This window comes from Neolamprologus brichardi, chromosome 7 (genome assembly GCF_056152115.1).
Source record: "Neolamprologus brichardi isolate AB-2024 chromosome 7, ASM5615211v1, whole genome shotgun sequence".
Classification (NCBI taxonomy): domain Eukaryota; kingdom Metazoa; phylum Chordata; class Actinopteri; order Cichliformes; family Cichlidae; genus Neolamprologus; species Neolamprologus brichardi.
Window position 1 is genome coordinate 59,034,125 of NC_142110.1, and position 23,775 is coordinate 59,057,899.

General features: G+C 38.3%; 1 protein-coding gene across 2 annotated transcripts; it reads left to right on the forward strand.

Annotated features, from left to right (window-relative positions):
- The first annotated feature begins 97 nt into the window (after positions 1-97).
- tpm2 (tropomyosin 2 (beta)) lies at positions 98-23,642 on the forward strand. 2 transcript variants are annotated; one of them, XM_006797316.3, is made up of 9 exons: positions 98-362; positions 5,017-5,142; positions 7,695-7,828; positions 8,469-8,586; positions 9,733-9,803; positions 11,517-11,592; positions 12,212-12,274; positions 12,380-12,449; positions 23,043-23,642. In XM_006797316.3, exons 1-9 carry the CDS (start codon positions 249-251, stop codon positions 23,123-23,125), a joined length of 855 nt encoding a protein of 284 aa, XP_006797379.1. In that variant the 5' UTR covers positions 98-248; the 3' UTR covers positions 23,126-23,642. The 2 variants fall into 2 exon arrangements, with proteins under 2 accessions (XP_006797379.1, XP_006797378.1); XM_006797315.2 differs by lacking the exon at positions 23,043-23,642 and adding an exon at positions 14,114-14,434 and having other exon boundaries at positions 99-362.
- The last annotated feature ends 133 nt before the right edge of the window (positions 23,643-23,775 follow it).

A 23,775-nucleotide genomic window follows, 5' to 3' on the forward strand; every position in this document is an offset into this window, starting at 1 on the left:
ACTGAACACACACGTCAGACAGCCTGCACAACTTTCAGTGCCTAAACATGGTCAACGATTCGTACGGATCCAAAGTGGGAGAAAAAGAGGAGTGCGTGGGCTGGTACTGCTGTCATTCCATCCTCTCTTGCTCTCTTGAACAGCTTCACAGAGACCCTCCTGTTCTCCTGTCACGGACCGTTGCCTGTGTCTGTCCCGAAAGCTGGGTGCAGTTCTCTTTCTGTTTAGCTCACAGACACTGAAGAAACATGGAGGCCATCAAGAAGAAAATGCAGATGCTGAAGCTGGATAAGGAGAACGCTATAGACCGGGCAGAACAGGCTGAAATAGACAAAAAAGGAGCAGAGGACAAATGCAAACAGGTAAAGGAAGGACCTACGCTGCACCTCGCAGGCAACTCGTTGAACACTTTTAAACGTTTCAACGTAAACATAATGAAGGAAAAGTTATGAAATAGATACCTTAAAATACACACAGAACCATATAAAAATAACTTAGAAGAAGTGCTGAAAAGCAAAACCCGACTAAGTTTTAAATGGGCGAAAGGTCTGACGTGAAATGCACCTTAAGAGATTCAATGCGTTCTATACCAGTTGATGTTGATATCGTCCTGTTATCATTTACCCGCACCGCACATACATAACTCAATATGTAAAATGTACTGTAGCTTTTGGCTGCTAAAGTTGATTTTCCTTATCACTGTTTGATGTATACTGCTGACACTTCTCATTCAGGATATTCTTTGCTTGTGGCTTTATGTTTTGGCATTTAACGTCAATGTTTGGCACTGTCCATAAAAAAACGAGTCTAAGACACTTTTTGCTCTTTTATTTCACTTTTTTCTATTTAGTTGTGCTCCCCTTTGTTTTCTTTTACTTTTTTGAGCGATTTTGTTTTCCAGTATTGTATTTATTTTATTGAGCTCTTGTATTTCAATTTGATATAGGTTCTGTTTAATGTTTCGGCTGCTGTGACACAATAATTTTCCAAATGTAGAGATAGTTAAAGTATATCCTGTATTATCTTTATTTTCACTTGAAACTTGATATTTACATAGATATACTTTATGTTTATTTAAAATCGGGGAAAAGTGCACAAATATTATAACCAAAATGCATTTTAAGTTTCCAAAGTGAGAGTATTTCTTATATGCTAAAATTATTCCGTGATGGATAATTTTAAAGGGTGTCTGCTTATATCGGATATCACTGACAAAAGCTGCTTGTTCTGTAATTTAACCTGATCATATACAGTTCAGCTCAGTCAGTGACAAGATCAATCTCTCAGGTTTGAAAAGACGATTATATAATATGATATACAGTTAAATGTATTTATATATAACTACAAAACTAAACATGACAAGTAACTACAACTAAAAGAGCAAATACAAAATGTCTCTCTTTTTTTGTTCAAAAAATTATAGTGAAATACGTGTTTCAGACTTTTTTTTTATTTTTAATTTGATGATTAAGGTTTAGGAAAATCAGAAATCCAGCATCAAATTATTAGAGTATTATTTTAAATCAATACAGAAACATCCAGCTTCTGAAATGTATGTTCATTTACACTTTATTCCTGGTTGGGACTTCTTCACAACAAGTTACTGTATGAGTGCAGTACATAGAGGCAATCAGCTTGGATAGATTTGATGGTGGCCTTTAGCTTGTCTGTGTTTTTAGCTTTTGTGTTACTCATCTCTTCCTGTTGACAATACCCCACAAATTGTTTATGAGGTTCAGGTCAGGTTAGTTGGCAGCTATTTCAGTACTATAATAACATGGACAGCAAACCATTTTGTAGGAGTTTTGGCATTGTGGACATGTGCTAATAAGGAAATCAGTATTTTCATAATGCTTGCCAACAGATAGAAGCACAAGGTTTTCTAAAATCTCCTGGTGGACTTCTGAGTTGACTCTGGACTACAATAAAGTGGACCAATCATTAACGCAACTTTGCACTAGACTTTAAGACCTTGGGTTCTGTGCCTCTCTACTCTCAATGCAACATTTATTTGCATCTGAAAAAGAGAACTTTGGACCATTAAGCAAAAGTCCATTTTTTCCCCTCTTTATCCCAAGTTAAACGCTTCTGATGCTCTCCCAAGTTCTTGAATCAACTTTTCTTGAAAATCTTCTTGAGATTGAAGTCATACCTCTTGCTCATGACTTTTTCCTACCACACTTTTCCATTCCTGACAACTTTCCATTGATATCTTTGAGACTGTTGTGGTGAAATGAACTGAATGAAATAGTTATTTTTTCTTGAGAAGGGCACATCAGATTATGGCATAAGTTAGCACAGTGTATCAGAAGTGTTTGCAGTAGTAATATTTAAGGCATAGCTTTAACACCAAAGTGGAATTTAACTGTCAAGCTTCAGTGACAGAGCATTGAGGCCCATCAGTGTCCATTCTATTTCTTTCTTCTTCTTTTTTTTGTAGATTCAATTAAAGCAAGGAGAACAGATGATGTTTTTCTGATAGCCTACTAGTAGCAAAGTTCCTAAAGATATACATGTAAACTGATTCTTTGATAAGTTGTCTGTTATGTGTAGACAGAACACTTAGTCATAAGTGGCTTAAAAACAACAACAACAAAGAAAAGTCACTGAAAATGGTAATTTACAAGGACTGAACTGAAAGTGACTGAAATGCACCAAAAGCAGTCTGGCTTTCTGGAAATCAACAGCTGCAACGTTGAAGCGATATACACATCAACAATTATGATTATGAATTATGCTATCAGCCAGATTTAGATCTGACCCATCTATGTCAAAATTATGTCTAAACAACAAATATATCAATTGATTTTCATCTTAAAATTTGAAAACTGACTTATGTACTTGCAACCTGCTATAATTTCATAAGAATCAGAACACTGTTCATTTTAAATGTCTGAAAAGGAATGTTTGTTGGATAACATGATTATGTTCTCTATGTACATTGTACAAAACATTTTTAGACTACAGAATGTTTAAAACCAAAATAATATACCACACCAGTATTTAAGCACCACCACCAATATTTAAGATCCCATTCTGTGGTCCCAGTTAAGATCAACTGACACAAGATGTGAGTGGGCGTTAAGGCACCTGGGAAGGGAAAAAATGGATTATAGATGACAGACAGTGGGTGTCACAAGCCACCACCTCTGTTCAAGGATGGTCGTTCACAGTGGACATAGATTGTTGGTGTATTGAAAACCAAACCCCAACAATCAGACAATCCCTCATTACCAAACAATTGAGAGTGGGAAGGAAAAACTCCTTTTAAACAGAAAGAAATCTCCAGCAGAACCAAACTCAGGTTCTGCCATCTTCCATGAGTTTTTGGGGGATGAAAGGAAGGAGAAGAGAAAAATAACTATGGGAGGCAAAGAAGTACTTATTGCATAACTAAAGAACTTTAGAATTCACTATCACCTAATTCATCCCTAACTATATGCTTTATCAAAAAGGAAACTCTCAAGTAATCTTAAAAGTACAGAGTTGGTTCCACAGGAGAGGGGCCTGATACCTGAATGCTCTGCTTCCTATTTCCCTTTCAGAAATTCTAGGATTCACGAGTAAGCCAGTAGCTCACAAAAAATCAGTTTACTCAGTCTACATGTGATTCCACTATTTTCTATTCAAAATTGACTGCTTTTTCTAACTCTTGAACACATGAGAAAATATTCATATTTTATTGTTTTGAGAAACATCCGACAACGCAGTGAAATTCCTGTATGGCTTATAGTCTCTCTGGTGTAGTTCTATTGTGTATTTTCTCAAGATCACATAGCAATATGTTAACATTCAACTATGCACCAGCTACCATAGAAATTATTCCCAGGGGATACCAGCTTGCTATCACCATCAGCTCTACCTAGAACCAATGAACATTTCCATTTATATTTCTACATCTAAGTAACTCACCTTTGAATTGTCACACTTTTTAAGAGTCTGTCAAGGCTGTTGTCTTGGTTACCACTATGACAGGAACTATAGGACTGCCAAATGCTATATGTGAGTATCAGGCCTTAGATGGCTGTGAGAGGCTGTCAGAAGAGATATTTAAAGCACATTTGTACTAGGAACACCGTTGTCAGGCCACATCACTGTCATTTGCAACTGGCTTTTTATAGTCTTGAAAGCTTCTGTTGAAAAGGGAATCTGGTTGTTAGATTCAGATTTACCGTTGGGGCTTAAGAAAAAAGTGTTTTCTTCTCTGAAGAATATGCACACAGATTTTACACCAATCCTCTAACTAGATCATTAGTAGAATGTTACAAATGACACTAGACTTGCGTTGGATTTGATAGGCATCTGGGGTTGGTGGTTACTGTCACTGTTTGTATGCTGTTACTGCACACAGCAACTTGGTAAAACTATATTTGAGACACTGGATAACAAAGAATGTTATAAGTGAACACAGTGTTCCCTTTTGGGAGCATGGATATGCTCAAAGATCCATGTCTGTTACGTTATTATCAGAATTTTATAATAACACAACATCATCAGGAGGTTATAAAGCAACATTTCTCACATATGCCAGTTAGATTTTGAGTATTTGGAATTTTACTGAATACAGCTTATGTTATAATTTGTTGCATAATAATGAACTTAGGCCTAATCAAGTACATTTATTTGCAGAGTTGTTGCTGCCTCTACATTCTCACTGCAGGTCAAAAGAACTACATTTTCAACATTGTCAGAATATTTTAAGGTCATAATACAAATCTATTAATGCTGGGGTTAAAAACATTAAGCTAAAATAAATAGTGAGATATTTTTTTGTAATTTTTTGATAGGCGCTTAATCATTTCAAAAATAATAAAAATAATATTGTGCCTCTCCAGCAAGGTTTCTTTTCATTTGTCACATTATTGTAAACTGAATGTTTTTTGGCAAATCGATTATGAGCAATTAAATAAAATAAAAATTCTGTTTTTTTGTTTTGTTTTGTTTTTTTCAATTTTCCCCAATGCTTCTAACTTAAAATTATTTCGTGTTTTGTGTCTTGGTATATTTCGGCTTTAGCTTGAAGAGGAGTTGCTTGCCCTGCAAAAGAAGCTGAAAGGAGTAGAAGACGAGCTCGACAAATACTCGGAATCGCTGAAGGATGCCCAGGAGAAGCTGGAGCAAGCTGAAAAAAAGGCAGCAGATGTAAGTGAGCATAAATGACAGCATTACTAGAGGGCGACATTGTTGAGATCACATTAGCTTACTGTGTCTGGTCACAGTGATGGTTGTTACCTTATGTGTACTGTCATTCTTAAATGTTCTGTCACTATTCAACCCAGTCACTTCAGGTGTTTAGCACTGGGTTGTAACTGAAATTAAGGTCATGTAGGTCATCACCAATGCTATAAAACTAGTAGCAAGTCTTAGCTTCTACTATGTCTGAAATATGCACAAGCTACTTTTACAGTAAGTCGAACTTTACACTCCATCAACTTATACATATCCAAAAATCATCACCAATTCATGTGATGTAAAAGCTATTTGTACTGAATCCTCCAAATCACTATCATCATTTGCAGTGAACTCATTTTCAGCTACTTGAGAAAAATGATTATTAGCACATTGAGGACAATTCCAACTAATCTATCAAGTCTTAACGGTTTATTAGGCAAGATTTTATTTTGGGCAGCATGGTGGTGCAGTGGTTAATACTATGGTTAACTATTTGGAGCTTACCGGTGTAACAATCTTCAATATCTGTACAGGTACTTGAATTACTACTATATTTAATGAGTATATATTTAACTTTCTATTCCTACAACTATAATATTTTTGTTGGATGTTGGATGTTTGACTTATGGAACAGGATTAGTAGTGAAACTGGGGCCACAATGCCTTTTATGAGAGTCACAGTCATTTTTGTGGTCTAGTTTTCTTTAAAAGTTCTGAGTCAAAATGAGCAATGCAGGAAAGAGACCACATGCATTGGTCCTAAAAGGAGTGGAACTTTGTCTTGTCTGCAGAGTCACTGTGAGGTTTCCAAAGATGGAAAAGCATCGGAGCAATGCATTCATTTGTTTATGCTTCCTCTGCTTGTAACTGATGTTCACTCTAACATAAATACCTTTGCCTTGGGACATCAAGTTCTATTCTCAAACACATTTATGTTGTGCATGTAGTAATGCACTGTACTATATGTACTTTGAAAATAATTTGAAATAAATAATTTGAAAAGTTCGACTTTTTACCATCATTAGTGCCTTTAAAAATTGTCCTTCTTATTGACACTGTAGCCAATTTCTTACTTACATTATCTGGAGCTGTGCAAAAAAAATATGAGCAGTCATATTCCATGTTGTATTGCTGTACTGTTAGTATTAAAGGGTGAAAAATGAACCTAATCGAGTATACTGTTATATAAAAATATGCATTATTATAATCTATAATCTATCTAAAATCTTACTTTATTACCTATGAAGGAATATTAGAAAAATTATCTGTCCAAATAACTTGCGTCATTGCTCAGCTGTGTTCCATTTACCTCTGAGGATGAGGCTAGTGAACTCTGAGAAGCCTGGAAAAACAGGATTTATTTTGTTCCTGCAAGGTAGATGGTTCAGTAGCTAAACAAAACTGCTTATTTATTTATTTATTTATTTATTTTAAAACCACTATGGAGCACATTCATTGGTAGAGCCTGTTCAACTCTCTATTTATAGAACATGTATATATTACCATTTTTACAGTGTTGCTAATGTTTATTTGCAAAACCTCCATCTTCAATTCTTAACTCGAAGATGGAAGCCCGAGTTGGAAATCCGAGTTAAGCGGGCGTTCCATTTGAAAAGAGTGACTTCCGACTTCACCTGGAACGCCAACTTTTATTTTGAAACAGTAACCAGAAAACTCTTGCATTGATTCCGACTTACAGTTGCCAAGGCAACGCCGTGACGCCTGCGAAAAGCTCGAAGTTGAATATTCGCAGCATGGCGACTTTGACGTCCATAGACTCTGTCAGACGGAAAATACAGACACTGCAGCAAGCGACGCATGAGGCCGAAGAACAAGCAGAGCTGCTGCGGGAAGAAGCTGACATGGAGAGGCAGGCCAGGGAAAGGGTAATACTCAGAAACACCGTCTTAAGACCGCTACACCGGAAACTGCAGTGGTCAATGAACGGCTGTTTCCCCTTTGTTTGTAAAAGACGAAATATAACTATTAAAAATAACTGACAAATAAAAGAATTAAAACAATTCAATGGCATTATATTCTAAAATAAAACATTAAATGCAAGTCTTGCCACTCGGTAGCCATCTTGAAACTCTTTCGGGGACTTAAAAAAAAGCTTTAAAACATCGTTGACTTTATATGCTTCTACCACCGTCTTTGCTCATTTAATGTCATTAAAAAACTCCTGCATTTTTTTTGGTTAAATATCTCATCCTTGTTTCTTTTAATAGTAACCCAATTAGAAAAAACAAACAAACAAACTGTAAGGAACATATCTTAGGACTCCACTTAGCAATCAAAAACAACTTTTTTTTTCTTTTACCCTCAAGATAATAGGCGTGTGGATTCAGTCTGGATGTGTAGTTACTGAATAGGTTATTCAATTGTTAATTAATAATTAAATAAGCTCCAAAATCCCTATAAAATGCATGCTCTGCATGCAAACTAATGACTACTTGGAACCAGGAGAGAAGAACAGGCGGGGAAAAAAGACAAAAAATAATTGTGTGTGTGTGTCCCCGCAGGCTGAGGCAGAAGTGGCATCCTTAAACAGACGTATCCAGTTGGTTGAGGAGGAGTTGGATAGAGCTCAGGAGAGACTGGCTACTGCTTTGCAGAAGCTGGAGGAGGCTGAGAAAGCTGCAGATGAGAGTGAGAGGTGATGCGCTTTATGTCCATCCATCTAAAATGTGAACTCTCTGTCTGTAGAGTTAAGTTGTTTGCTATTCTTTATGCTCCTCTTTATGAATGCTAGTGTGTTATTGAAGGTACAGTTGTTTTTGTTAAACTATTACTGTTACTACTGTTAAGCGTGGGACATGGCAAATACATCCAGCCTTTTTTATAAGGAACTCCTTCACTTTAATTTGAGTTTTCAGCTATCCAATCCTGTACTATACAACCCAGTATTGTATTTACTATGACTTTTTGAACCATGATTCAGCTCTGTCATAGTCTTTCATGACTTTAGAGTAGTTACTGTACATCTGACAGCTAGCCTGAGAATAGTGAGTATAAGATTCAGAGTCAGATAACTTTATCTATTCCCATGGGGACAATTGAGAGCATGGAGAGTGGCATATTTAATACAGAGACAAAAAAATTCACAGACACACACAATATGTATCTCTCTCTCTCTTTCTCTCTCACTTTCTCTCTCTCTCTCTCTCTCTCTCTCTCTCTCTCTCTCTCTCTCTCTCTATATATATATATATATATATATATATATACACATATATATATATATAAATTCCACTACTGTATACACTGCTTATTCCGTCACATTTCCTGTTATTCAGGGGAATGAAAGTCATAGAAAACAGAGCAACAAAAGATGAAGAGAAAATGGAGATCCAGGAGATGCAGCTGAAGGAAGCCAAACACATCGCTGAGGAGGCTGACCGCAAATATGAAGAGGTGTTGTATTGCTGTTTTTTTCATGGTTATTGCATGATGTCCCGATTGGAGAAAAAACAACAACAACTAATACTCTACACAAATTCTAAGTAGGTTCTCAGTGTATAGTGAGGTTACCTTAAAAAAGAAAAATGAATATACGGCAAAAAGTGGACAAAAAGTTTGGACATAGTGTTTTCAGTGGAAGAAAGGTTTTGTCACTCATCCAAGTGACTCCTTCAGTCTCAGCTGACTGCAGGTTCCCCCTAACCTCATAAATATACATTTGCATAATGACCATTGACATTAATGTCATTGATTGACACTTCACCCATTGCCTACTGGTGGTGGTCAGAGGGCCTGGTGGCGCCAGTGTTCGACAGCCTCGCCTCTGTCAGTGCGCCCCAGGGTGGCTGTGGCTACAATGTAGCTTGCCATCACCAGTGTGTGAATGCGTGTGTGAATGGGTGGATGACTGGATGTGTAAAGCGCTTTGGGGTCCTTAGGGACTACTAAAGCGCTATACAAATACAGGCCATTTAGCATTGATTGGAGGCAATTGGATGGCAATTTGCATATTAATGATCAAGGAACTGACCTAACAGCCCACTGTTTATTCAGTGGTGCTATTTTCAGTAATCTTGCAAAGCTAAGGTTGGGGAAACCTGCAGTTAGCTGAGACTGAAGAAGTCACTTGGATGAGTGACGAAACATTTCTTCCACTGAAATGCAACGTCCAGATGAACAGAGTCAACTTTTTAGGAATTCCTTACCTGGATGATTGAGCATGCATGAAGATAAAATCATTATAGATTTCCAAGTTCAAATTCAGTGATCCAGTGTTTTACACAACTTGCCTTGTTCACCCATTCATACAAGCACATCTTTCTATGTAAGTGCTTTCTATCTAACATGCACACACATTCTTAAATTATTGAGTACGCCAAAGGATATTTGGCATGCAGACTGGAGGGATTGAACCACCAACCTTCCAATTAGCAGATGACCTGCTCTGCCATGTGAGCTACAGCTACCCCAAAGGCTTACTGACATTATATTAAACCCTATGTATTAAGAATGGGATGTTGGTTAGTATGCATTTGAAGGAAGATGAGCAAATACTTTTTTATGTTATTTGGGATGACTTAAGTGTGTGAATATCTGCAGGTTGCACGCAAACTGGTGATCCTGGAGGGTGAATTGGAGCGCTCAGAGGAGCGTGCTGAAGTAGCTGAGGCGTAAGTCAATACCTGCACTCCAAAAACACTAGCAAGTGTCACTTACATACATACATGTTGTCATGGTAGAGATCATGTGACTCCTACCGTCACAAAATAATCTTGCTCATTTGTTGTTTTAAAAAATATAATTCATACCCGTATGTCTAGATTAAATAGTAGTGGGATCTCTAAGTGTTGCATGGATGTAATGTCACAAGAATTCTCTTAACAACTGCGACTAATGATCACTGCTGTTTAATCTACTTATTCTATTTTTATCTCTGCTTTGTGTGACATAAAATACAAAAATTGCAAAGCCACAATTTGCAATTATTTGTGAAGATTTAACTTATTTTGGAATTTTAGCTCTATAAGTGATCTAAATTACAAATATTATTGTAATTGTTTAATTTTCTTGTGATGCACAACTTGAATGCTTACTTAACAATTTCATCACAAATGCAAAGTGTTATTGTGTGCTGTCATCAAGTAGGACATAAAACTAATGACACAGAGACATGAGGTTGTACTATGAAGCAAACGTAATGGCTGCAGGCTTATTAAGCTGGCTCTTTTTTTAACCTGGCTACATCATCATGGCAGCTTATGCTGTATACTTAAACCTCATCCAGAGGAGGTCATAGTCAGAGCTTTAAATTAATATCAGTGTAAGCACCCTGTTTTCTTAGAATAATTCAGATTTTTAACTGTGGGATTATGTAATGTACACAAACCTGTTAGATTGGGATTTTAGAGCCGTAGAGCCAGCTAATGCAAAGATAGTCCTGCCTACATAGTATACCTCTCTGGCTGTGTGTTGTTCTTTCTTTCTGTGTTTTTGTGAATGAATGCATGTTTGCACAACCACTGTCTCTTTGGCAACCACTGATCCTCCTCACCCCCAAACATTTTGGACTAACTCGTGCAGGAGAATGAGGGAGCTGGAGGAGGAGCTCAAACTAATGGACCAAAATTTCAAGTCCATGATGTGCTCAGAAGAAGAGGTACTTACTGTATGAACACCACTGAGGTCTAATTGTGACCTGCTGTCTTGTGCTCCTTTGACCTGCAGCCTCTTTACTTTTCCATCTATGTTTTCTACATTTCCCTCTTATACTGCACTTAAGTACTGCTGATATTCTACTTTTTTTCTTTAAAAATAATAAGACCAGCAAGAATCCATCCATCCATCTATACAGTGGTGCTTAAAGTATTTTTTTTATATTTCAGAATAAAAATAAACACAATTATATAAATAACACTGAAATTGTGTTCCCTCACATCAGTGTATTGTTTGTCATCTATTAATATTTCTTTAAGGAAATTAGTCAACATACATACATTTACTTTATTGAATTAAAATATTTGTTAGTAGAGACAGTAGCCTCATGGCCTTGTCATTCATTGGATAATAAAGACAAAGCACCGAGAGACGGATGAAGACATTATAGGGACTTTATATACCTTGCATCCATGCTTGCGACCAATTTAGATTTACCAGTTAAGCTAACGTGCATGTCTTTGAGCTGTGGAAGGAATACCTGGAAGAAACTGATCAAAGACCATGCACGCTCCCTCCAAAAACAGATTCTAACCAAGAGCCTGGCGGTTTTTGTTATAAGTCATGTAGTCTTTTATTAGTCAATGTCTGAGTTTAGTCTCTTCTGCTATTCTACCTTTCAAGTCACTACTTTCTCTTCTTTTGCTTTTCATCTTTCTTAAATTGGTCAGTAAATCAGGTGACCTTGAAGAAGAGCTGAAAAATGTCACCAACAACTTGAAGTCACTGGAAGCACAGGCTGAAAAGGTACAGTAGGAGCTGAGGGGTATTTAGCCTGAAGAGTGGCCAGTCAGATTGTATATATATGAAATATAACCCGTAAAAATACTGTAAAATACCTGTAAAAATATAACCTGTAAAAAAGTGGGACCAGTCACTCGGCCTCACCTCAAACAAATCTAAAGACATCAACAGAAACCCTATATCCATTCAACAAAACGCATTTATAATTTGCTATGAGGATACAGACACATAAACAGTCCATAAATAAATGAAACTTTGTTTCAAGTTCAGCGGCATACAGCAAAATTGACTTAAATGACATGATGGAAATTGTCATGATGATAATTATTTGATTTGTGTCCATTTCCATTTTTAGTTTTAAATTTAAGGTTAAACTGAATAGGTTTCCACGTTTCCAGCATCTTTTTGATTGAAACACATCACTGAAAATTAGAATCAGCTATAATTTTATCCACATGGTTAAAAGTTAGAGATAACGCCTGGGAAAACAGATGGAAAATACTTACATAAAGTACTCAAACTGCTGTTAAGATTTTTTTTAAAGGCCAACTGCACTCATGAAATGGAAATGTTGTTTAAACACACTTTGTGAACGTTTGTATGTTATTTGTTTATATTTCAGTACTCTCAAAAGGAGGACAAATATGAAGAAGAAATAAAAGTTCTTACTGACAAACTGAAGGAGGTAAAGTTTTTCCAGTCTAGTTTTTTTATTATTATTTTTGTTGTATACTTAGACTAATTATGATGTATGGAGTAAGCTGATGCTTTGCTGTGGTTTGGATTCCAGGCTGAGACCCGTGCAGAGTTTGCTGAGAGGTCTGTGGCCAAGCTGGAGAAGACCATTGATGATTTAGAAGGTAGTCCACACACACCTCTTATCTCTGCCAGTACTTCCACTAACATGTCTGCTCAGTGTCCCTCAGTGAACAATAAAGTCACACACAGTTTCACTTATGGGGTGTTGTAACTGAACTGGCACTTTGTTGGACAGCTGTGCTCTGCAGTTACAATTTCCTGAATAAAGCCAATGATAAGTGGAAGGACCAAATTCCTCTAATCCAGTTATGGTGTCTTTGCTTAATTTTAATTGCTTAATTTTGAAACCTGGAAAATGCCTGGTACTTAGAGTTAATGCACTTGGCCGTCATTCTGCATGTTCATTTATATTTATAGTAATGCTGCAACTATGAGAAATGCCACTAAGACAAAAAGCAAGAATATTTTTTATTTTATGACACCTTAATAGAAATGGACTTCATATATAGTTCTTTCCTAGTTTTAGGGACTAAAAGCCCTATTTAGGCAAACATATACAATACTTTATTCTAGAAACAATACATTTTATTTCTCAGAATTCTGAGTTTAATCTGAATTTTGGAGATGTCCCCACTGATTTTTCTCTTTTCAGTGGCCCTACTCCTCTTCTGTAGGTTTAATAATCTTTCTTTCCCTTAATAATTTAAATCATCATTTAAAAGCTGAATATTTTATCTTTAGATGATGAGATAGCGTTTATTTGTTAGTTGCAGTTGCCCACAACCGAGATGACAGACCTTGCGGACTGTACATACAATAAACAAACATCACATTGGGGAGACAGGTCAGGCTAGGTAGCAAAAGGAAAAACAGTGAAATGTGTAACGCAAAAGGGTAATCCAGGAGAAAAAGAATGCACAGATATCATCACACCCAGGTATTTACCCAGGTTGACTTTGTTTCTTGCATATTTCACACACTTATATGTTTCAGACCAAAAAAACAAATACTTTTTCATAGCACAATATGCCACAATGAAGGTAGTTTGCTAGCAAAATGACTAGTTGTAAAACTTGATGTTGCTGCTATAATAATTAATTAATAAATTTTTTTTCTTTTGGGCATTTTTGCCTTTATGCCATTCATGGTGGTATGCACCCACACCTAAACATTCAGATATCGGTTTGACTGTTTCCTAAGATTTCTCTTACCCTAATACTGATAGAAAAACATATCCACACATCTTTGTGGATCTAGAAACAGATAACAGTGCGTTTGTCAATATTTGTCTTTGTACATAAACACAACATTGAAAACATTGTTGTTAAATGATGTAGACTTTTAACATGGTGTTTTGTGGTTGTAGTTCTGATATGTGAATTCATTAATTATTTTCATAACAGTTGTTGAATGAAAATAGTTTGATCTTGGTTTGAAGTGCTTACATTGATACTTATCCTGGTGTCTGTGGTATCAAGGCTAAATTGTACCAACCAATAATTCCAGTTATTTGTTCAATTTGTATCTTTTCCTTACTAATCAAAGTCAGGGATGTTGGCATTTGCTTGACTAAGCTCAGGTTTGGCTGGCTGTTGTCTTGATGAGCTAAAGTAACAAGCTGATGTGATGGCATTAACACTTGTGAATCGGTATGAAGATTTACAGTTTAAACTATTTTCTTTTCTTTTTCCTGTCTTCCTACTTCTATCCGATCTCTGTCTCTCTGTGTGATTAATTGTTTCCGTGTCTCAATGCCCTCCTTTAGATGAAGTATATGCTCAGAAGCTGAAGGGCAAGGCTCTCAGTGAGGAGCTGGACCTGGCCCTCAACGATATGACTACACTGTAGAAGTTGTCTTACTTCTTCGCTGCCCCTCTTTCCTGTCTGAACTCTACTGCCTGTTTGCTGTTCTTTTTCTCCACTCCACAGTGCTACTGTGTGGTAAAAGAGTAAGCTATTTCACAGGACTGGTCTTTTTTAAAGAAGAAGGTTGAGCTACTATGTTGCTGTCCTCTCTTTAGCAAAATGTTAGTTAAGCAATTCTGTTTTGTCTTTCCCCTGTAATAAAGCTGTCTTCACTTCACAACTTTCTCTCAGTTTTCCTTGTCACTCTCGTAATTCGTCAGTTTGTCAGTTCGTAATTGTGTGTGTATTTTACCCAGTCATGGGATGGCCACATCAGTGAATTCCTAGTGCCTCTCCCAAGCACTAAATGGGGATGGTTCCATCAGGAAGGGCATACATCATAAAACCTTGGCCAAATCAAATATGTGGATCATCAGTCCTCATTAACACTGACTGCTTCCTCTGCACTTGGCCAACAGTTTGCTGGTGGAATTTGTAAATGCTAAATGTAATGTGATTGATAGTACTTTTCTACTCTCCCGGAGCATTCGAAGTGCTTTATACAACACGCCACATTCACCCAAGCACTTTTTTCTGTTTTCTATGCTTTCAATTGCTTTCTATGAATGGGGCATTTCTATCAATGGATGCATCGGTATCTTGCCCAAGAATATTTGGCATGCAGGCTGGGAGAGCCAGAGTTCAAACCACCAACCTTCAGATCAGCAGATGACCTGCTTTACCGCCAGAGCTACAGCCACCCCTGTAATGAGAAGAAGAAGAGAGGGGGAAAGCATGTTAGGAAGCAGTGTGAAAGAAAGAAAGGCAGGAGTATGTGAGCTGGCTGATATGATGGAGAAAAGGAAGTTATGATGTGACAGGATGTGTAAAGAACCTGTTCACAGTTGTCCAATTCGTCTGCCTGCCTGCCGTATCAGTCCTGCTTATTGTTTCTTGCACTCTTGCTATGATCAACTGATTTCAGTTTGTGTGTCAGGGGAAAAGCTGGCCAAGAAACCAGAGTGACATTGAAGTTGAGTAAATGCTGAACCCAGAGTAACATGAAAGTAATGAGTAGTATATCATGTCTTTCTCCTGGGTGTAATTAAGTAAGGTACTGCATTACTTTTAAGAAAAGTGTTTTTTAGCAATACTGATCACAACAGGGGAAATACCTCCAACATGCACAAATATTTGATCACGCAGCATATAATTAATTTGTATGGATGTAATGTCTTTGATATGCTGCTTAGAGATGGTGGTGACTCTCAAAGTGGAGCCAATGAGCCGAGAGGATCTCAAAACTGGATTATAGATGGCAGACAGTTGGTGTTGTAAGCCACCACCTCTGTTCAAAGATTGCCATTCACAGTGGACAAAGATGGCTTCTTTCACTCCTCTTTCAAACAATCTGTCTTCTCAGTCCAAGGTGGCTCTTCTATATTGTGCCTGTCCAATGTAGAGGTCTGAGCATTTCTCGCTGCACTGTACAGCATACAGGGTTTAATCAGAGAAACTCAGGAGAGTCTTCTCCAAGCATGACATCCCAGTGTACTTCAGACCCAGGCATACACTCCGACAAAAACTGGTTCATCCCAAAGACAAAACTCCCAAACCGGCTACATAGGGAATGTTCCATTTGTGTTTCTGATTCTCCCTAGTTGGTGTCTGACATTCTTTTCTGTGCATCTTTGCTGATTTGATGAAAGCCCAATTAGGATAACCACATGTGTTTTAAGAGCTTTCTTTATATGTGTGTGTTCTTCTTTTTCCCTTCTGGCTTAGAATGTTTTCTGCCAGGTGTTGTAGGGTATTGATTACTCCATGTGACATCGATAATGGAATTGGAATTAGAGCAGGGTGATATGACCAAAAATATTTATCACGATATACATTTGAAAATTTGCGATAACAATATAACTGACGATATAATTGACACTAGACAAAATACTTTACAAGTCCACAACTTTATTAGTGGAAAAAAAACCATCAATGTATTTTCACTTAAACAAGCAGCTGTTTTTTATGTGGATTAAAGCTATATAAAAATTTAACAGTGCAAATGCAAATTCCTTGCTGACAGTTTAACCAAAAGACATTTCCAGTGGAAATTGGCTGACATATCCTCAGCATAACCATGTATAATATCCACAAAACTTAAAAAGAGGTTACACACACACACACACACACACACAGTAATATTATGTTGAAGCACAGTACGTATCATTCCGCGAGCCTCCTGCCTACGATAGCCGTAATGCTCCGACAATCTATCAAGCGGTGCAAGTTTGTAGCTTAGTAAAGTCCTACTAAAACATTTGACAGATTTTCAAGCGCCGTGTACCACATAAAATCGTTTCCAGGTCAGTAAACACAACCAGAATTCATACATAAGGCAAACGGGATTATAAGGGGCACTGTCGATTTTCAGAAAAATCAAAGGATTGATTTTAAGTGTGCCGCATTTTCCAAAAAACACGGTAATAACGACGGCCCACTAGCATGCTCTACCAAAAATAGTAGGGATGCAACGATACCAATTTTTTCAAACCGATACGATAACGATACTTGGATCTGAGTACTTGCCGATACAGAGTACAAAAACCGATACTTCTACCACACACACACACACACACACAAATGCAATGAATTGGAAGACAGGTTTTTATTTATTCTCTGCTGATAATAAATAATAGCTTAATAAAAATGACCACAAAAAAAATTTCAAGTGAAAAATAAGCACTTCTGTTAAATTATTGCAGAGTCTCCACATTGTAATTTAACAAAGTATCACTGAACTATTGGGCACTGTCTCGAGCTTTCTGAATAATAAATAAACACTTCTGTTTGGAATAAAATAAATACAAATTAGGTTTGAGAATAAAATAAACTTTTAAATTATTGCAGAGTGTCCAATTTCTTATCGCGGCTCGAGTATGCCGAGAAGACGGTTCAATCCTATGTTTTCCATGACCGGCATTGGCTGGTCATCCAGAGCAATAAAATGAGTCAGAACCTCTGTTATTTTAACTGCCCGTGGATTTTCTCTTGACATTTTTCATCGCTTTTCCAAAACCTGAGTTAAAGTTGGCTGTTCCGGTTCACACTGCTGACATTTTGTTTAGCCTAGCTACAGCATCCTCCAGTTTCTCTTTTTTTATCTGGAGCCGCCAGTCTCACTCGTCTAACCCTGTGCCTGTTTAGCGCGGGATGTCCCCCTAGTGGCCAATCTAAAAATCTACAACAAAAATGACAATCCACCCTCTGATTAATGACATAAGTTAGTATCGGTTCATGGTATCGGTTAACTTTTACGAGTTAACCGATACCACATTTTACAGTATCGGCCCCGATACCAGTATCGGTATTGATGCATCCCTAAAAAATAGTGCTTTGTTGTGTATCTGACGGACGAAAGCTAAACCAGTTCCACACCACTGAAGTTGCAGCATTTTTACAAACCAATTCTGGTTCATCCATTTCATTCAACGATCCGCTTTTGCCTTTCTCATTCTCCGTCGCAGCCATGCTTTTTCCGCCATGTGCCGGCATCAATCAGTATTGGATTACAGTGGTCTTTGAGCTTTAAGGTGGCATGGCATTAAAAGCGGGTGTGATTCTGTTGTGGAAATCACTGAATGCACTAAGAAATACTTCCAGAAATCACTGCCTGTGAACACAGTTCACTGTACCATCAGATGTATGTTAAAACTCTACCATGCAAAGAAACTTCATCATCTTCTGTGCACCAAAGGTCATTTAAAATGGACTGAGGTAAAGTGGAAAAGTGTTCTATAGTCAGACATATCAAATTTGTGAATTCTTTTTTGGAAAACATGGACGCTGTGTCCTCTGGACTAAAGAAAAGGGACCATCTGACTTGTTATCATGGCTCATTTCAAACATACATTTCTGATTGTATCAGGGTATTATTGTTGTCTATGGAACTGGCAGCGGTACATCTGAAAATGCACCATCACTGTTGTATCTATCGTACAATATTGTATACAGCATAAATACAGAGTTTAGCCCAGCATGTGGTTCCATCCAAACAATGTCGTTTTTAGGGACGGCCTTGCATAGAGAATGCTAAACCAGTGCAATACTACATCTATTACAAAAGCATGGCTTTGTAGTCGAAAAGTCTGGGTGCTGAACTGGCCTACCTTCACTCCAGAAACTTCATCAATAATTATAATGAGTTTTTCCTTCCCACTGTTGCCAAGTGCTTGCTCATAGGAGGTCATATGATTGTTGGGGTTTTGTGTATGATTGTGGGGTCTTTAACAGCATATAGAGATTGTTGTTGTGATTTGGCACTAAAATAAACTGAATTAAATTAAATTAAATGCTTTTTTAAGCCAGAAAGGAAAGCTGAAAATCGAGACTGTGTAAGTTAATAAAGCTTTGGTAATGATCAAGAATATTGCATCCATCCATCTTCCACTTATCTGGGGACGGTTCACGGGGGCTCCCTCTCCCCAGCAACCACCTCCAGCTTGTCTGGGGGAACACCAAGGAGTTCCTAGGCCAGCCGAGAGGTATAATCTCTCCAGTGTGTCCTGGGGCTGCCCCAGGGCCTCCTCCCGGTGGGACATGCCCAGAACACCTCACCCAGGAGGCATCCTTATCAGATGCCCGAACCACCTCAACTGGCTCCTTTCAATGTGGAGGAGCAGCAGCTTTACTCTGAGCCTCTCCCGGATGGCTGAACTCCTCACCCTATCCCTAAGTGAGATGCCAGCCACCGTTCGGAGGAAGCCCATTTCTGCCACTTGTATCCGCAATCTCGTTCTATCGGTCAACATCCACAGCTTGTGACCATAGATGAGGGTAGTGACATATATTGACTGGTAAATCAAGAGATTCGCTTTTACACTCAGCTCTCTCTTCACCATGACGGACTGATACAGTTTCTGCATCACTGCAGCCGCAGCACCAATCTGTCTGTTGATCTCCCACTCCCTACCCCACTTGGGGCAGGAACTACTCCCTGTCCCGGAGTGGGCACTCCACCCTTTTTCAGCTGAGGAAGGTAGTGATCCTGAAATATCAATGCTTCTAATACCAATACAGTGGAACCCCAACTTACGAATACCCCGTTTCACGAAAAATTCAAGTTACGAAGGCACTGAACGGCAATATTTTTGTCCGTGTTACGGCAAAATGCCAGAGTAACGAAATCCGCTGGCTCTGATTGGCTGAGCCTACAATGCCCACAGTGCCTTCCGAATCATGTGACAACCCCTTGGCTTCCATACTTAAGCTTCGCTGTTCCACTTGAACAACGTATTGTTGTTGTAGTTAGCGATTAGCCTATAGCCTATCGTTCAGCATCGCCTCAGTCAAAACGCGCGATGGGTGCTTTGACATACAAAAATTTTCCACTTACGAAAGACCCTCGGGAACGGATTAATTTCATAAGTCGGGGTTCCACTGTACTTCCATTTCATGTTGCAGGATCAATTCCCATTAGGCCAGGCCCGGGAGGGTGAGGGTGAAGGGTGGGTGAATGGGGCCCTGGTAACCCTATCCCAGGCAGGGCGAACTGTTCCCTTGATCCTTCAGTCATAGGAGTCTTCTGAATTGCTCTTTGTCTGGTTCCTCACCCAGGGACCAGACAAAGAGCCATGAGAGTCCCTACCAGGGGGTAAAAGCCCCCAGACAACATACAGTGGCTTGCAAAAGTATTTGGCCCCCTTGAACTTTTCCACATTTTGTCACATTACAGCCACAAACATGAATCAATTTTATTGGAATTCCATGTGAAAGACCAATACAAAGTAGTGCACACGTGAGAAGTGTAACGAAAATCATACATGATTCCAAACATTTTTTAAAAAATAAATAACTGCAAAGTGGGGTGTGCGTTAGGGCTGGGCAATATGACCCAAAATTCATATCTCGATATTTTTTAGCTGGATGATGATATAAGATATATATCTCGATAATTTTTTTAAAGCCATAAAGTAAGAACAAAAAGAGAGTTCTTAGTTGAAGCTGTTTCCCAGATGTCACACAGGCACTTTTATTAACATACAGCATAGATGTACATGAAAAAATTACTCAAAAATAAATTATGAGCTTTTATTAATTAATAATGCTCCATAAATAAACTAAAACAATGTTGTTTTTGTGCATAACAAAAAGCTCACAATTGTGCATTCAAAAAGTAAAGTAAAAGACGCTGAGCATAATAACAAAGAGACAGATTTCACAGCTGCTCTATTCCCAAGTTCTACTGTGTGACTGACAGCCTGGAGTTTGAAATCCGCTTCGTAACCATGACTCTGAACAGGTGCCATTTATGGTCCTTATACACATACAGTACGGTAATATTACGTTGAAGCACACTACGTATTACTCCGCGAGGCTCCTCGGTAGCCGTAATGCTCCGATAAGCCATCAAGCGGTGCAGCTCCGTAGCTTACCAAAGTCGTACTCAAACATTATTTTGACAGATTGCTGAGCGCCGTGTACTACATCGGTTCGCGGTCATCAAGCACAACCAGAATTCATACATAAGGCGCGCTGTCAACTTTTGAGAAAATGAAAGGATTTTAGGCTGTGCAGCCCCTCTGGGCTGCATGGCGTTAGCGCGGTTAGCTCGTTAGCTTGGTTAGCTCGTTAACACGTTGATGCGCAGTAACTCGTTAATGGAGATTTGCCGTGTCCATCTTGTCGCTGCCTGCAGGTGAAGCGATGGGGGAGGAGGGGGAGTTGTGTTCAGTGAAGGAGAGAGGCGAGGCAGAGTAACGTTGCGTAGAGACAAAAGTGGACGAAAGAGAGGCAAACTTGCAGCTCCACAAGTATAATTATAACGTAACATAGACTATATTGATATAAAGGATATTATCACATCTTATATCTCGTATAAAAATGTATCGATATTTTTAAAAAACTCGATATATTGCCCAGCCCTAGTGTGCGTAATTATTCAGCCCCCTGAGTCAATACTTTGTAGAACCACCTTTTGCTGCAATTACAGCTGCCAGTCTTTTAGGGTATGTCTCTACCAGCTTTGCACATCTAGAGACTGAAATCCTTGCCCATTTTTCTTTGCAAAACAGCTCCAGCTCAGTCAGATTAGATGGACAGCATTTGTGAACAGCAGTTTTCAGATCTTGCCACAGATTCTCGATTGGATTTAGATCTGGACTTTGACTGGGCCATTCTAACACATGGATATGTTTTGTTTTAAACCATTCCATTGTTGCCCTGGCTTTATGTTTAGGGTCGTTGTCCTGCTGGAAGGTGAACCTCCACCCCAGTCTCAAGTCTTTTGCAGACTCCAAGAGGTTTTCTTCCAAGATTGTCCTGTATTTGGCTCCATCTATCTTCCCATCAACTCTGACCAGCTTCTCTGTCCCTGATGAAGAGAAGCACCCCCAGAGCATGATGCTGCCACCACCATATTTGACAGTGGGGATGGTGTGTTCAGAGTGATGTGCAGTGTTAGTTTTCCGCCACACATAGCGTTTTGCATTTTGGCCAAAAAAGTTCCATTTTGGTCTCATTTGACCAGAGCACTTTCTTCCACATGTTTGCTGTGTCCCCCACATGGCTTGTGGCAAACTGCAAATGGGACTTCTTATGGTTTTCTGTTAACAATGGCTTTCTTCTTGCCACTCTTCCATAAAGGCCAACTTTGTGCAGTGCATGACCAATAGTTGTCCTATGGACAGATTCCCCCACCTGAGCTGTAGATCTCTGCAGCTCGTCCAGAGTCACCATGGGCCTCTTGGCTGCATTTCTCTCAGCGCTCTCCTTGTTCGGCCTGTGAGTTTAGGTGGACGTCCTTGTCTTGGTAGGTTTACAGTTGTGCCATACTCCTTCCATTTCTGAATGATCGCTTGAACAGTGCTCTGTGGGATGTTCAAGGCTTGGGAAATCTTTTTGTAGCCTAAGCCTGCTTTAAATTTCTCAATAACTTTATCCCTGATCTGTCTGGTGTGTTCTTTGGACTTCATGGTGTTGTTGCTCCCAATATTCTCTTAGACAACCTTTGAGGCCATCACAGAGCAGCTGTATTTGTACTGACATTACATTACACACAGGTGCACTCTATTTAGTCATTAGCACTCATCAGGCAATGTCTATGGGCAACTGACTGCACTCAGACCAAAGGGGGCTGAATAATTACGCACACCCCACTTTGCAGTTATTTATTTGTAAAAAAATGTTTGGAATCATGTATGATTTTTGTTCCACTTCTCAAGTGTACACCACTTTGTATTGGTCTTTCATGTGGAATTCTAATAAAATTGATTCATGTTTGTGGCTGTAATGTGACAAAATGTGGGAAAGTTCAGGGGGGCCGAATACTTTTGCAAGCCACTGTAGTCCCTGGGATCCCTGGGACACACAAACCCCTCCACCATGGTAGAGAATTGCAGAGGGGAAGAATATTGAAGTCAGTCAAAAAGGAGACAAAATTACATACAAAGTAATTCTAGCCGTCTTTTTCATTAAATTAGTGTGTTATTTCAATGTGTGTAGGACTACTTTAGTCCTATTTTTGCATGTACTGAGTTGCTTCTAAGAATCTATATTTCATATTGAACAATCTGTATTTCATACCATAGTCTACTGTATATAACCTGTAGGCTGTACAACAGGCTTTATTTTACTATAGTAGGCTTTAAATTAAAACAAGTTATGTGTTTATTTATCAGGAGCATTTCATTTCATTTGATCCTTGAACGCCTGTTTGACTCAACTATTCTATTGTAAAACTCAAAGACTATGCATAACAACTTTGCATTTGAGAGCAATTCAATTTTTTAGATATTCATCATAGACAGAACATTAATTTGGAAGGTAACTTGTGTCTTTGTTTCCAACTCTAGAGAAACTGGCCCACGCCAAAGAAGAAAATCTGGACATGCACCAGGTATTGGACCAAACCCTTTTGGAACTCAACAATCTATAGTGACCTTTACAGATATCGGTAAACGACAGCCTGAATGAAAGCAGGAGGAAAAACCAGATTCATTTTTTATAAAACTCCCAGGCTGCAACTCTAAAATAAATAAAGGAAATATGAGGGTTGCTATTCACATAATCTAAAAGCAGGAGCAAGAAAAACGCCTTTTGCAGTGAATGTGAAACTTCAAAATATCTTGGATATTGTCAAAACTTCAATCATTATTAAACTGAAATTAAACATCAATCATGGAAACAGCTATATTAAAAAACAGACATTTATGTATCACAAGACATACAGTATGTGCATTGTCATCGTTATTAAAGGATAGTAAGATTAAAATTGTTTTAAAAAAGAAACCCAGCTATGTGATAAAAGAAGGTTTTAAGTATTATTACTTTTATTTCTTGCCATGGATGACATTTTAGGTTTCACCTCTTCATTTTGCCTTTGTTACTTTTCATGCTTTGTTCTTTATATGGAGATATGAATACTGATCCCTCAATAAAAGCCAATATATAGACATGTTGGTTTTGTAATTGTAATATTTTATTTTATAGGTCTGGAAATGTCATGGTAATACACACACAAACATGAGTTTTTGCTGCTGTTGTCATAACCACCACACCTTCAGTCAGACATGGAGTTAACTTGAG